We start from the raw sequence: 13,136 nt of genomic DNA, 5'->3' as shown, positions 1-13,136 counted from the left end.
TCTTCCAAGTGTAGTGCGCTACTTTTGACCAGAGCCTTTTGGGGCCGGAGCACTGGATTCTGCACAACGCAGGGAATAGGGAGTCATTTTGGATGCACTTAGTGACTGACCAGCCGAATGACCTTTTACTGTGGAGCTCATCATGGCATAGGCATTGTGGCAGCTATTCAATACACAGCCCTGCTTCTCTTCACCAGGCCATCCATCAGTCAATGTCCTGCCAATGCTGACTGGAACCTCAGCCTTGCCTCACTGCCTCATTTAAAACCTGATTCATCTATGTCCAATGTAGCCCCTCCCTCCACAGAGGGCATCCTATTCCCTATTCCCAAACCATGACTTACTCACTTTAATATATTTTATTTTACTGTAAGCGGTTGTGTAGATGTGCTTTTAAACTTCCCGTAACATTTCCTTCGGATCCACCCATTCAGTGCTGGATCTAGCCTTTTGGGGGCCCTAACACAACTACATTTAGGGCCACCTCTCCCCTAGTGGTCAGAGGCTCTTCAGCAGTTGGGGGCCCCCTTAGTGGTTGAGGGCCCTGAGCAACCGCTTATGTCGCTAATGCCTAGAACCGGCCCTGCAGGCAGCCGTTGCAACCTGTTGTGGACAACATTGTTTTTCCCAGTCGGTTGAGACAGATTGGTTTTGCCCGGCTTCCTGCAGCATATAAGCCAGTCACTGAAGTGAGAAACAAGGCCAACGAGTGCTGTGCACTCATTCTCATCCACCCTGTATTTTTAGCAGAGGGAGCCCCAGATAGCCGAGGCTGCTTGCCCGCTGAACTCAATGTATTTTAAGCAGGCTCGGGAGTTCCATTAGGTTTAACTTGTCGCGCCGGGTTAGCTCCCTCGGAAACTAAGTATCAACAACTGCCCATTCTCATCCTTGTACATCATCTCTCTACCTTTGTACCTTTTTACCGTATGCCAGAGGTCGGCAGCAGATGGCTCAATCTAGCTGCCTACCCCCTGCATTATCCCCCCCCCCCCCTGTCTTCCTCCTGTCCTTCCAGTCTATAATGGGTAGGGTCCTGTTCACACTAGATACCATTCTGTCAGTTGGGGACTCGTCAAACTTAGCGACTGCGTCAAATGTAAGGGACCTCTGCCCCTGTCGTCTCCACATGTGACGGTAGGGAGGTATGTAACAGCATCAGCCCAGTCCTCAACACCCTTCTGGGGACCAGATGTGGATCATTACAGGGTTTCCTGGAGGCTCCAGTACTGCTAGCTCTCAGCAGAGAAACTTAATCTCTCCACATTACTTTGGATGTAGGGAGCGGCTCTGGCTGTGTGATGGAAAAATTGATTACTTGTGTTAACAAACCTTTATTGCTCTGACTGGCTGCCAAATGACTGGCTGGCTATACAGGCTTTCATGACCAAAGGCCCTCTAAAGTCTACATTAAATCAAAATAACATGGAGACGAACCGCTGTACAGTGCTGTGAGCTGTCTACAGAGTTTTCCGAAATACTTGAATTTTGGTGGTTTCATTACAAGATTTGTTGACTGGAATATTATGGGTCTACATGTATGTCCCTGATGAGTCTGTATTATAACACGGCTGTCAGAACTGGTGTCAGAACTAATTTTGCCTACCCAGGGTGCCTCTGGCAATGTCTCAAACTTAAGTAGCCTTCCGTCTTTTAGGTCCTGTGCTCCCGTGTTCTTATCTGACAGATCTTTATATGCCAGTGTGTGGTCCAGAACACTTTCTACGACTCGTTCTAAGTCAGCTTTTTGTTAGCTGGTGGGCTGTGAGCCAATTTTGGGTAGACAGTGTTTTTCAAAGAGGCATAGGTAAAAATATGTTTTATAATAAACAACTTTTATTCATTAACAATCATGTGAAGAAGTAAGTTCACCCACTGGACAGTCTTTTCTTTTGACCTACATGGACATATCATCGCTGTCGTTGGAAACCTTGTATTTCCAAAATATTGGAAATACTGAAATAATTGAACACAGCACATTCAGAGTTGGTATTGTGTCTTTATACATGGTCAGATACTTACATGTGTCATTATATATTACTAATATTTTACCAATATCAAGCTCAAATGGAGTTACAAGGTTTTTGAATAGCGAATTGAAGCGTTTTGTCCATCATTGATTAGAAGTGCATCGCATTATGTTATCACCAACATACAGGTTACAGAGCTTATTGTAGCTACAGTTGTGCTCATAAGTTTGCATACCCTGGCAGAAATTGTGACATTCTGGCATTGATTTTGAAAATATGACTGATCATGCAAAAATACTGTCTTTTATTTAAGGATAGTAATCATATGAGGCCATTTATGGTCTTCACTGTGTTCCATGGTATTTTGTAGGTATTTTGTAGCCTTATCCTGACTGATATCTTTCAACAATGAGATCCCTCTGATGCTTTGGAAGCTCTTTGTGGACCATGGCTTTTGCTCTGAGATGCAACTAAGAAAATGTCAGGAAAATCCTACTAGAACAGCAGAACTTTATTTGTGATTAATCAGAGTCACTGCAAATGATGGCAGGTGTGTAATGACTTCTATTTAACATGAGTTTTAATGTGGTTGGTTAATTCTGAACACAGCCACATCCCCAGTTATAAGATGGTGTGCACACTTATGCAACCAGGTTATTGTAAGGTTTTTATTTTTCATTTTTCAGTTCAGTTCACATGATAGGTCACATTAAAAGTGGAAAAGTTCTGACATGATTTATCTTTGTCTCGATGTTTTACATCACAAAACATGGCATTTTAACAGGGGTGTGTAGACTTTTTATATCCACTGTTTGTTACGAATTCTCCAAGGGTACAGTATGCAAACTTTTTAGCACAACTATATGTGTGCTCGTTGAATACATTTGGCCAAAATATCTTGTTATAAAAGATTAAGTGCTATGAACATGCTATTGAAGACAGTATTTGTCTATGACTAAACGTCAAATGCTAGACTGAACTGCACTCCAACCCAGTGTTGCCAGAAATCGCTAGAGAAACAAGCAACCAGGACTGTCAATAGAGGCCCAAGATAAGCAACAAAGTTGTTTTACACAAATAACTCCTTTGTAGGCTACTATTTAAGTTTGAGGGAGAGGGCTGCTTGAAAAGGGCAGAGTAGGTTACCCAACGTTCAAGATACATTCAAACTCTTCAAATTTTGCAAATGTACAAAACCATTTCTCTTAAAGGTGGGATTAAATTTCAAGCCAACCTACATAGGTACTATATTTCCATAATGTTTGTGAACACACTGATGGTGAATATAAAGCTAATGGAAATGTATTTGCTGTTGTTTGCAAACAAAAGTGAATTGAATGCACCTAGCTCCTGAACTAATTTGGGGGAAGGAAAACAGTCATAGCTGGTAGTCGCTCAGACGTACATTACGCAGCAAGGCTAGAAAGTAGATGAGGATGTTACAGCTTTTATTTAATTAAAAGGTCTCTGTTTTTGTGTGCCTCATAGTCAAAACAATACACAAGCCCAAATAAGCATGTGCATTTTGGAAACAACCCCCCCCCCCCCCCAAAAAAAAAAAAGCTATGAGTGACAAACAATATATCCAAGCAACTTTCTGGAAAAAAAAAGCCCAAAATCATTTTAATTAGCAGACATGGCAACCCTGTTCCAACCAACCTTGGTTGGCCTATGCTTTTCTTTGCACCCACATCTCAGACCTAAAATGGGGTACATAATACATTTTTAAGGCTTAGTGTTTCTTGAGTAAAGAAAATTATGTAGGCTTACTTATTCTAGTTCTTTATTTAGCCTTGCTAAATATTTTCAAACACAATAGCCCACTCTCTGATTTTGTAGTGGACACTTGTTTGATTACGAGGTTTGAGATACAAGGTTTCTACTGATAGCAACGATATGATAATGTAACTTCACTTCAACACCATTTAGCAATAGAGTTAACCTCCTTTAACAATTCACACTGAAAGATTATAAATCAATCATTCATCTAAAATCTACAGAAATGGTCTTTCATAGTGCAGAAAAATACAGTACTTCTTTAATTGTGCCAAGTGTTAGGCCTTTTTTGCATGTCTTGTCCTTTTCAAGTCCCCCCAAAGGATTTCCATTGGATTGAGATATGGTCTTTGACTCAGCCATTGTTTTGTGTGATATGTTAAATTAGGTTATGTTTATCAATTTAATGTGATTGGAATTTCGCTCAGATATCCATATGTCCAAATGTATAGAAAAAGACAACTGTTCTTTACTTACTTTTTCACTTTATTGTTCACTGTGTTGTTGCTGGAGTTTTACAAGTGTCTGAAGAGACATAGCCCAATGTGGTCCTCTCCCTAACACAGGCGGAAATAACTTAAATCTAAAACAAATCGGCATATAATGTAAGACAGTGTTCACATTCTTTGATGCTAAAAGATCAGAGTCCTATTCACTTTCAGTTCAGGATTGCGAAGTGGGAAAGGAGGAACTGGGATGGGAAACAACAATGTCATGTCATGCAAATCGCCAGCAATACTAGTTTTGACCAATCATAAGTTGTTAGGGTGTCCTACAAGAATGTCCTCCATGTTGTCAAATCAATTAACGCTTTTCGTCCACTAAACCTGAAATGGAGCATTAATTAGAAAATACTGACAGTAACTTTTACGGGTTTCCCCGAGCTCTATTACATGATATTATCTATGATTTTTATTAGAAGTATTATACAAGTTGCGTTGATGATTTGCGTGTGTGAATGCACTGAATATATATATATATATATATTTATATATTTTTTTTGCATTAATTATACATTTTAGGCAGATGTTAAGCAACGGAAGCACGCCCACATGAGAACAATTCTAGGCAATGGTGTGGATATCCAAATGTCCATGCGTAATGTTACTAACGTTAGCAATTATGTCAGTCATATTTGATATAAAACTAAAGGGATTGTTCTAACTGGTGCAACACATACAAAGTTAAATATCTTACAACAAAACTATCTAGCTATTGTTTTACGTCTTTATTACATTTATTCAAAATATGCTTGGTTTAAAAAACATTTTTTTGATTCTGTTCAAAAGTTTGTTGATGGTTGATTGACCAATTATGATTATTGTATTTACACTGGGATACTTTCTAAATGCCTACATTTTTCACAGATTTTGAATAAGCCCTATTTAGTTGAGTCAATTATTCTGTCCCCTTAAATTAATTAATCCTGTCGATTTGAAAATGCATGTTTTCTAATGGTGAATGGCTATTAAGTCTTTCAAAACAGAACTGGAACCTATTTATGTGACTTTTATTTAATTTTTCCTTATTCATCAATTGCGACACTGTTCTAGATGGTCCTATGGGGTTAGGCTTTATGCGTTTCTGTGTAGCCCTAATACATGTGATTGGTAGTGGTCTTCTATGGGTTCTATGTGGTTATTTATGCTTGTAACATTCTATCCCTCCCTCTCCCTCCCTCCCTCCTCCAGGCACTGCCCTGGTGGTTCAGTGGGACCATGTCCACCTGCAGGACAGCTACAATCTGGGCAGCTTTACCTTCCAGGCCACGCTGCACAGTGACGGAAGGATTGTCTTTGCTTACAAAGAGGTCAGGCTCTCCCTCTCTGTTCCTCTCTATCTAGGCTAGCTTTATTCTGCTCTGCTTTCTCTATCTCACTTTCTCTGTTACTGTTTCTCTACCAGCGGGGAGAAATGGAGGCATGGCTTCACACCTAGCACGAATGAGGAGGAGGGAACTCTTCACAATCCCCTTTTTCTCACTTCTCCTTCTGTTCCTCCCTTTTTCTAGCCCTCTTTATTTTGTTTCTTGCTCTCTTACCTTGCTCAGCCTAATTTCCTTGTGGTAACAGAGAATGCATGTCATACTCTCCTGGATTGAGTTGATAAATCTCTGTGCTCCCCAACCTCTGTTGTTAAGATCCAGCACCAGTGTGCCTGACAGTTTAACGACTGTCATGATTGACGCTGTATGTGAAAAATACGACTTAATGTCCGCATAGGGTTTCCAGGTTTATTGCGGTTAAGAACAGTATGAGTTGTGTTGCAAGTTTCAGATCAGTGAAAAATCCTTGCACGTGAGAAAAATTATGGTTATTAGATACAGTGACAGTGCCGACAGTGTGACAAACAGAAAAGAGACAGAAGGAATAATTTTATGGAAAGAAAGAGTAATTAAAAAGTTGTTGACGCTTTCATGAACAGACCGAAATTCCACAAATTAACAATGCTTGTCTTTTTCGACTATCATCTTTTAGCAATGCATCTTTTTCGACTATCCTGGGTGAAGTTGAGATGAACATGGAAGAAAAGACCATGTACAACTGCGTAAGAAATAGGGGAACTCTGGCCCTGTCGTTTCCACATGTGACTGTTGTGAGGTATTCTGCACCAATTAAAAACACTACTCAGAGATTTAGTTGAGTCCCTAAAACTCAAGTCTGAAGTCTACTCTGTTTGAGTGAGAACTACTCTGATTATCTTGTGCCGCTAATATTTTATCACCTTATCATAGACTACTCATTTTAAGTAAAAATTCCCCACAAGTCAATCAAGCACGTACAAATTACATCCAAGTCCAAGTGTCGAGGTTGAGTCATGACTCCTGAAAATTGGGACATGTGTCTGTGTCCTCAACTTGATTACCAAAACACTAACAATGCAATCATTTTATTTAGATGGACAAGACTTGACAGATTTGCTCCTAAATCAGTGATTTTTACCTTCATAAGCAATGTGGAACACTTTCGCTACATTCTCCCCCATGGTCCACTGCAGGGTGAATAGAATGCATTTGTGGATGTGAATTGTAGATAGGTGAGCAGTGACATAGGCGGCCAAAGGATAATTCCTGTTATTCATTTTGTGTCCGAATGACCCATCACTAATGAGTAGCTGCTAGTTGGATCTTCTAACTCCACCTGACACAAACAAGTTGCTTCATAAAGTTGAAACATAATGTCCCAAAGTAATTGAATATCATTCTGTATGCCTGTCAGAATTAAGTCAGTTTGTTTTGGCAATAACTAATTGCCACCGTGCAGCAGGTGGCAGGCGGAAGTAGCTGCTAATTCGTGAAAACTTGGCAACAGTAGCTTGTTCTGAAATTTGGTATCTGTGTTTGTGTTTTTGCGTGTGATTATTATCAGGTTGAATAGCACTATTTGACACAACAAAAATAGATTATACAGTTTTGTGTGTGTTGAATTCGGGATACCTTATGTTAGTTTTAGCTTGTACAGTACCTGGCTAGCAGGATGCAACTGCAATGCCACCATACAGAAAACAAAACTCCTTTCATTTTCATAATTCTTAAGATTGATTTAGTAATCAATGTGGCTGTAGTCACGTTGTTTTGCTGAAATCCAGCAATACTACATGAAAATAATGAAATTAATAATAAACGAAGCAAGGTAGCTAGCCAACTATAAGTGGTTTACAAGTATTGTGTGACAGGTCCTCATCGCAGATGTAAATAGAGACATGTAATTATGTATTATGAGATTTCATCCCAATAAATGTTGGTAGTGTGAAAAGTCCAGAGGGGGACTATACACAAAAGACAATCCTTTCTTTACATAAAATATCTTGCAAATCCTATATGAAAGTGGTTAAAGAGAGTAATGATGAAATTATGGCTGATAACCTTCTAAATCAGTTAGGGCATAGTCCATAAAAATAAAATGTGTACATCTATCATACATCAATCGCAAGCCCAATAATGGCTCTCTGATTGAAAGGTCATCTTTTTATCCATGTTCCCTCGCAAAACTCTACAATTAAATGACAGATGCTTAAGGCAGGCCCTTATTGTTCAATACAATAGGTTGATCATATCATGCAAACTTTGTGATTATCAGAACCATGCGATGCTAGGTAGCACTCTGCGCTACTTTTTCACTCTGTCTCTCTCTCATTCTCACTGTCCCTTTTGCTGTTGCCATACTTTTTCTTCTTGACTCCACTCTTTCAACTACGTGTACAGACCTTTCACTTGACTTTGACTTTCACCACTCTAACTGTCTTGGACTCTCTTGTTTCCCTCTCGTAGGATCTCCACACAGACTTGTTTGCCGGAGTTATTAATTTCATGCCTCTATTTTGATGGATTTCCTGGGAGATGAGCTGATTCGACCAAGCTCTTTGTTCTGGCCAGTAAATGAAGTTCCATTGTTGGCAGGCTGCGTCTCAAATGGAACCCTATTCCCTTTATTGTTCTGAACCATGTATTGCACCACAAAAGGGAATAGGGTGTCATTTGGAACACACTTACCTCAGCCTTCCATCAGCATTTGGAAACTGCCAGGCCATTGTCGGGTTTGGACTGCTCGGGCTGCATTCCCAGCTGGCTTAGTTACATAGACAGGTGTGGTAGTTGACGACTGACATCTCTCCTTCTCATGCTTTTTTCCTCTCTACCCCCCCCCCCACACTCCCTTCCAGATCCCCGTTGAAGTATCCCAGATCAGCTCTGTCAATCACCCGGTGAAGGTGGGCCTCTCCGACGCCTTTGTGGTGGTCCACAGGATCCAGCAGATTCCGAGTGAGTCATCGTGATGCGGAGACTGTTGATTCACTGCACACACACACACACATTGACGCGTGCACACGCATGTCCAGGCCATCACCATGCACACGTACAAACCCTCATCCAAAACACTGCACTGACACACACATCACATACGCCCACACTTCTCAAGGGTTTTGTTGTGGACCATAAGTCGTACCTCATACAGTAAGGATCCAGAAATGTCAGGACAGGGATATCTGGTCACCTAAGAAAATGTGTTACTGCTAGACAAGCCAGACTCCCCTTGGCGTAACAGTGCAGTTGTGGTGTACAACACTGGAACATAATACATTAAATCTACACAAAGTTGACATACAAGTATATACAATGTAAGCATGATAATGGAATATAATAGATTAGCAAATGTACAGTTTTAGTTTTATTCTGGATGCAGAGTAGAAAAAAGATTTTGTTTTTTGGATGCAGAGTAAAAAAAGAAAAATCATCTATTTGGTTAACAGTATGGAGGTGGCTTGATGTGGTGAATTTAACCAAGTTAGTCTCTTTGGGACGGATGGCTGTTGCCCTGGAACACTGGAATTTCTGGAAAACTGGGTATCTGTGGTGGGAGGGGCCAGCCGTAATCTTGCCTGCATGCTCTCATAACCTGGTGTCATATAGGACCTTAATTGAGGCCAAGCTGCAGCCGATGACCATTTCTGCAAACCATAACAATGCATTGTGGTTTAACCCCTGCAGACCCAGACCATATTATGATGGAGAAGTTGAGGGTGGTTAGTTAATGCATTAAGAATAATCGCGGTTACTGGAATATTTTTTGTTGTTATTTTGGCTGCCGCAAGGGGTTCATACAGTACTGTTCTTTCTTGTTAGATTACTTTGATACTGTCCTCCCACTTGAGGATGTGGATGATGGTTTTAAAAAATATGACAAATTCAACCTCAAGGGGGAGGTGTTTCCTGAAGTCAGCCATTACTTCCTCGGCGGCGTCCATGTTAAGACACATGTACCGATACATGTTCAAGTGCAAATTCAAAGTACTGCGTCTCCTTGTGGGGCTTTTTGAGGTGGATGAAGTAATTGTCCGTAGTTGCAGATCACGGCTCAGTTTAGCATTTCCCCTTTAAAGGGATTAGGTAGAGAAGGCAGGGGAATGTCAACCCAAGGTGGCTTCAGCTCAAGCTTTCATTTCGACTTCTCCGATAACCTTTTTCCGCTCAATGAAAGAAGTAAATGAATGTGCGTAGGTCCGGATTTTTCTCTATGCTCTATGGTCCTTCCAATTAAGGCCCATTAAAGTTAAAAGGACATTCAGCAAAGACCAGAAAGTTTTGTATTTTTTTTCCACTGTTAGACACCCTCTCATGGGGCTTTCCTTTCAATTCTGAAAGTGAGTTGTCAAAAACTATTTATTCATTTGTTTTATTGCATGTGTCAATGTTTATTGGGCTTGACATTTATAGAATCTATTTGTTCCACTTAATGTTTAATAGCTTTTTTTTTATTGAATTTCATAACTATTTCTTTAACTTTTTCAGTAATTATTAATTTGTGTGTAAACTTTTAGACTCTCTGCTTGTTTCCCAGAATGACTTCCTATAGCTTATATACTGTATTACTTTTCACCAGATTCCAATGAGTACTGCGTAGGAAATAGGGGGCCATTTTGGACAGGCCCATCTGTGGTCTGGAAGAAAGATTCAAGGTGCTGCTCCTTAACTGCTTTGTGGGTATTGAGCCTCCCAGTTGTTGATTCTATCTGGTCTCTCTGAAGGGTGGTTCTTGATGGGTGCTCTTGTTATGACAGCTCGAGCAGCTGATGTTGGTACCACAGTGGTTTCTCAGGCCTCAAAAGGACCTGTGTTCAACACTAGCCTCTTTGATGCAGCTCAGCGTTCTCCTCAGCTTGATGGAAACCGACACGTCATCCAGATCCTAAATGGCACCCAAGATAGGGTACTAACCTGGACAAGTGCGCTGTGTACAAAATAGGGCTGGTATTGGAACGCAGACCACAGCTCTCCCACTGCAGTTTGGGAGGGAGACCTCACAATCTGTCATGGAGCATGGAGTGGGGAGAGAGGGAGGAGAGGAAACCATGGACGAGTGTTAAACATGAAAGGTGGCACCCAGGGCAGTTTGTGTTTTCAGAACTCCCCCAGGAACCTCTTCTGTTACCGCTTGAAAGACTGGAACATGCTGAGTCAGCTTCCTCACAAACGTTTAGTGGGCTTTCGTCTTTACTTGTTTTGGTAGAAGGGCCACATACGGCCCAAGCAGTAAGCCAAAAATATAGGTACAAAAGAAGTGGCTGAGTGGACTTTCAGCAGGTTGAAAATGACTTAATCGCTGAAAAACAGATTTTTCACTTCTTGGATGTCCACAGAGGGTGTCCAAACAGTAGTACACCACTGCTTCTGAAGTCGCCATTGGTTTATGAACTAATTTCCTGCACGAGAAGCCTCTCATTTGGAATTGTGATAAGTTGCTAATAAAACACGGCAATATAACAATAACATGGCAGGTAATCTGAAGATGACGCAACCGGAAATTACTATAGGTTGTAAAGATTGTGACTGTCCCTGTTTTGGAGGACACATGTCTGTGTGTCTGTCTGGCAAAAAAGGTCAGGATTAGCATCTCAGGTCTTCTGTCGGTCTAAAAGGCCAGGACATTATTTCACTCCCCCGAGCTCCCCAAGCTGCTGTCAATGTTTCATAGGCAGAGCATGTAGCTAATGCTCCCATTTCAGTGCCATGAAGGGTATTGAGGACAAATTTGCTTGTTTTATAAATATGTGAAACATTGGGTGAGACAGATTTACAGGTTTCATGGTGGTTCGCTCAAATCAGAGCACTCCAGGATGTCACTGCAGTAACCAATTCATTCTTGAAAAGGAAAATATACATTACCATTCAAACGTTTGGACCTTTACTCATTCAAGGATATTTCTTTATGTTCACAATATTCTACATTGTAGAATAAGGGCAAAGACATCAAAACTATGAAATAACACATGGAATCATGTACCAACCAAAATGGTGCTAAACAAATCAAAATACATTTCATATTGTAGATTCTTCATAGTTGTCACCCTTTGCCTTCCTCACAGCTTGGCACACTTGGCATTCTCACCAGCTTCATGCAATAGTCACCTGGAATGCTTTTCCAACAGACACCGACAGTGTCACCAGCAAAGCACCCCCACTACACACCATTACCCCTCCTCCTCCGTGCTTCACAGTGGGGACCGTACATATAGAGATCATCCATTTTCCCACTCCGCATCACAGAAAGGCACAGCGGTTGGAACCAAAATATTTATTCTGGTGTTTCTTGGCCCATGCAAATCTCTTGTTTTTGGTGTCCACCAGTAGTGGTTTCTTTGCAGTAGTTCGACAATGAAGACCTGATTCACTCTGTCTCCTCTAAACAGTTGATGTTGAGATGTGTCTGTTACTTGAACTTTGAACCATGTATTTAAGATTGCAATCTAAAGTGCAGTTATCTACATATTTCTGAGGCTGGTAACCTTTATTTTATCATCTGTCGCAAAGGTAAGTCTGGGTCTTCCTTTCCTGTGGCGCTCCTCATGAGACCCAGTTCCGTCATAGCACTTGATGGTTTTCGCGACTGCACTTGAAGAAGCTTGAATCCCAAAGACTTTCAAATTATCTCCATTGACTGACCTTCATGTCTCCAACCCTAACACTTTTTGGGCTCTATTTGTGTTATTTCATAGTTTTATGTCTTTACTATTGTTCTACAAGGCAGAGTTAAACTAAAGAAATACCCTTGAATGACGAGATGTATCCACATTTCTGACTGGTACAGTATATATGTAAAGATTGTTTTTATATATATATATTATTTTCTATATCCAGTTATTCTTATACAGTACTTAGGAATTTTAGAGGAAGACCAGCACCTCCACCATATTGCTGTTTGTGAAAGGGGCAAAGCGGAGATGTTTCACATGAAAGCCTTAACCTTCAGAGAAAGAATAGTCTGCCTCTGACAGGCCATGTTTCCCAGAGGAGCCGAGAGCTTATTCACCCTTCTCTGGTCAGGCTGAATGCCAAATGGCACCCCATTCTTTTTATAGTGTACTACTTTCCAACAGTGCCCTTGGTAACAAGTGATGCAGTTTAAAAGGAAATATGCTCCCGTTTGTGACACGTACCGAGTCTCTCTCACTTAACCGATCTCCTGGACAGTAGGTAAAATGGATCTTTCTGCCGTGTCGATTGCACTGACCATCAAGTTCTATCCAGCTATCAGACATAAGCTTGGGGGAAAGAGAGTGGGGAGGGTGGACTACTTTGAGGCTCAATTCCTGCTGTGTTATCCCAATTCCTACCGCTGCATGGGACTCCTTTGTCATTCTCTGGGAATGGATGGTGTCTTTTTTGAAATGTACATCAATAATTTAAGTAGCTATTGTTCTTTTAGACACACGTAGCATTGAGCGAGTCTCAAAGCTTGCTGATGCTTGCAGCGTTAACGACTGTACGTTTAAACAGCCTTTGAAGTCCCCTTGTATTCCTTGCGTTTTTTTAACTCTAGAGTGACTTTTTTTTTAGGTGGCATTTATGCTCCCAGCCTCAGAGTCTAACGAAGGCAGCACTCCAAATGGCGC

The 13,136-nt window shown here is 40.9% G+C and overlaps 1 protein-coding gene across 2 annotated transcripts in view; it reads left to right on the top strand.

The window, feature by feature from the left end:
• The window catches only part of plxdc2 (plexin domain containing 2), a 124,071-nt gene that overhangs the window by 75,742 nt on the left and 35,193 nt on the right, over positions 1-13,136 (top strand). For both annotated transcript variants that reach the window (XM_013131176.4, XM_013131177.4), the window contains exons 6-7: positions 5,438-5,556; positions 8,409-8,508. In XM_013131176.4, coding sequence (XP_012986630.2) covers positions 5,438-5,556; positions 8,409-8,508 — 219 coding nt within the window. The remainder of the gene's footprint in view (positions 1-5,437; positions 5,557-8,408; positions 8,509-13,136) is intronic.

The sequence above is a fragment of the Esox lucius genome, chromosome 21 (genome assembly GCF_011004845.1).
Source record: "Esox lucius isolate fEsoLuc1 chromosome 21, fEsoLuc1.pri, whole genome shotgun sequence".
NCBI lineage: Eukaryota > Metazoa > Chordata > Actinopteri > Esociformes > Esocidae > Esox > Esox lucius.
Note: the sequence above shows the minus strand (reverse complement) of the source record. Positions and strands in the feature narration are given on the sequence as shown.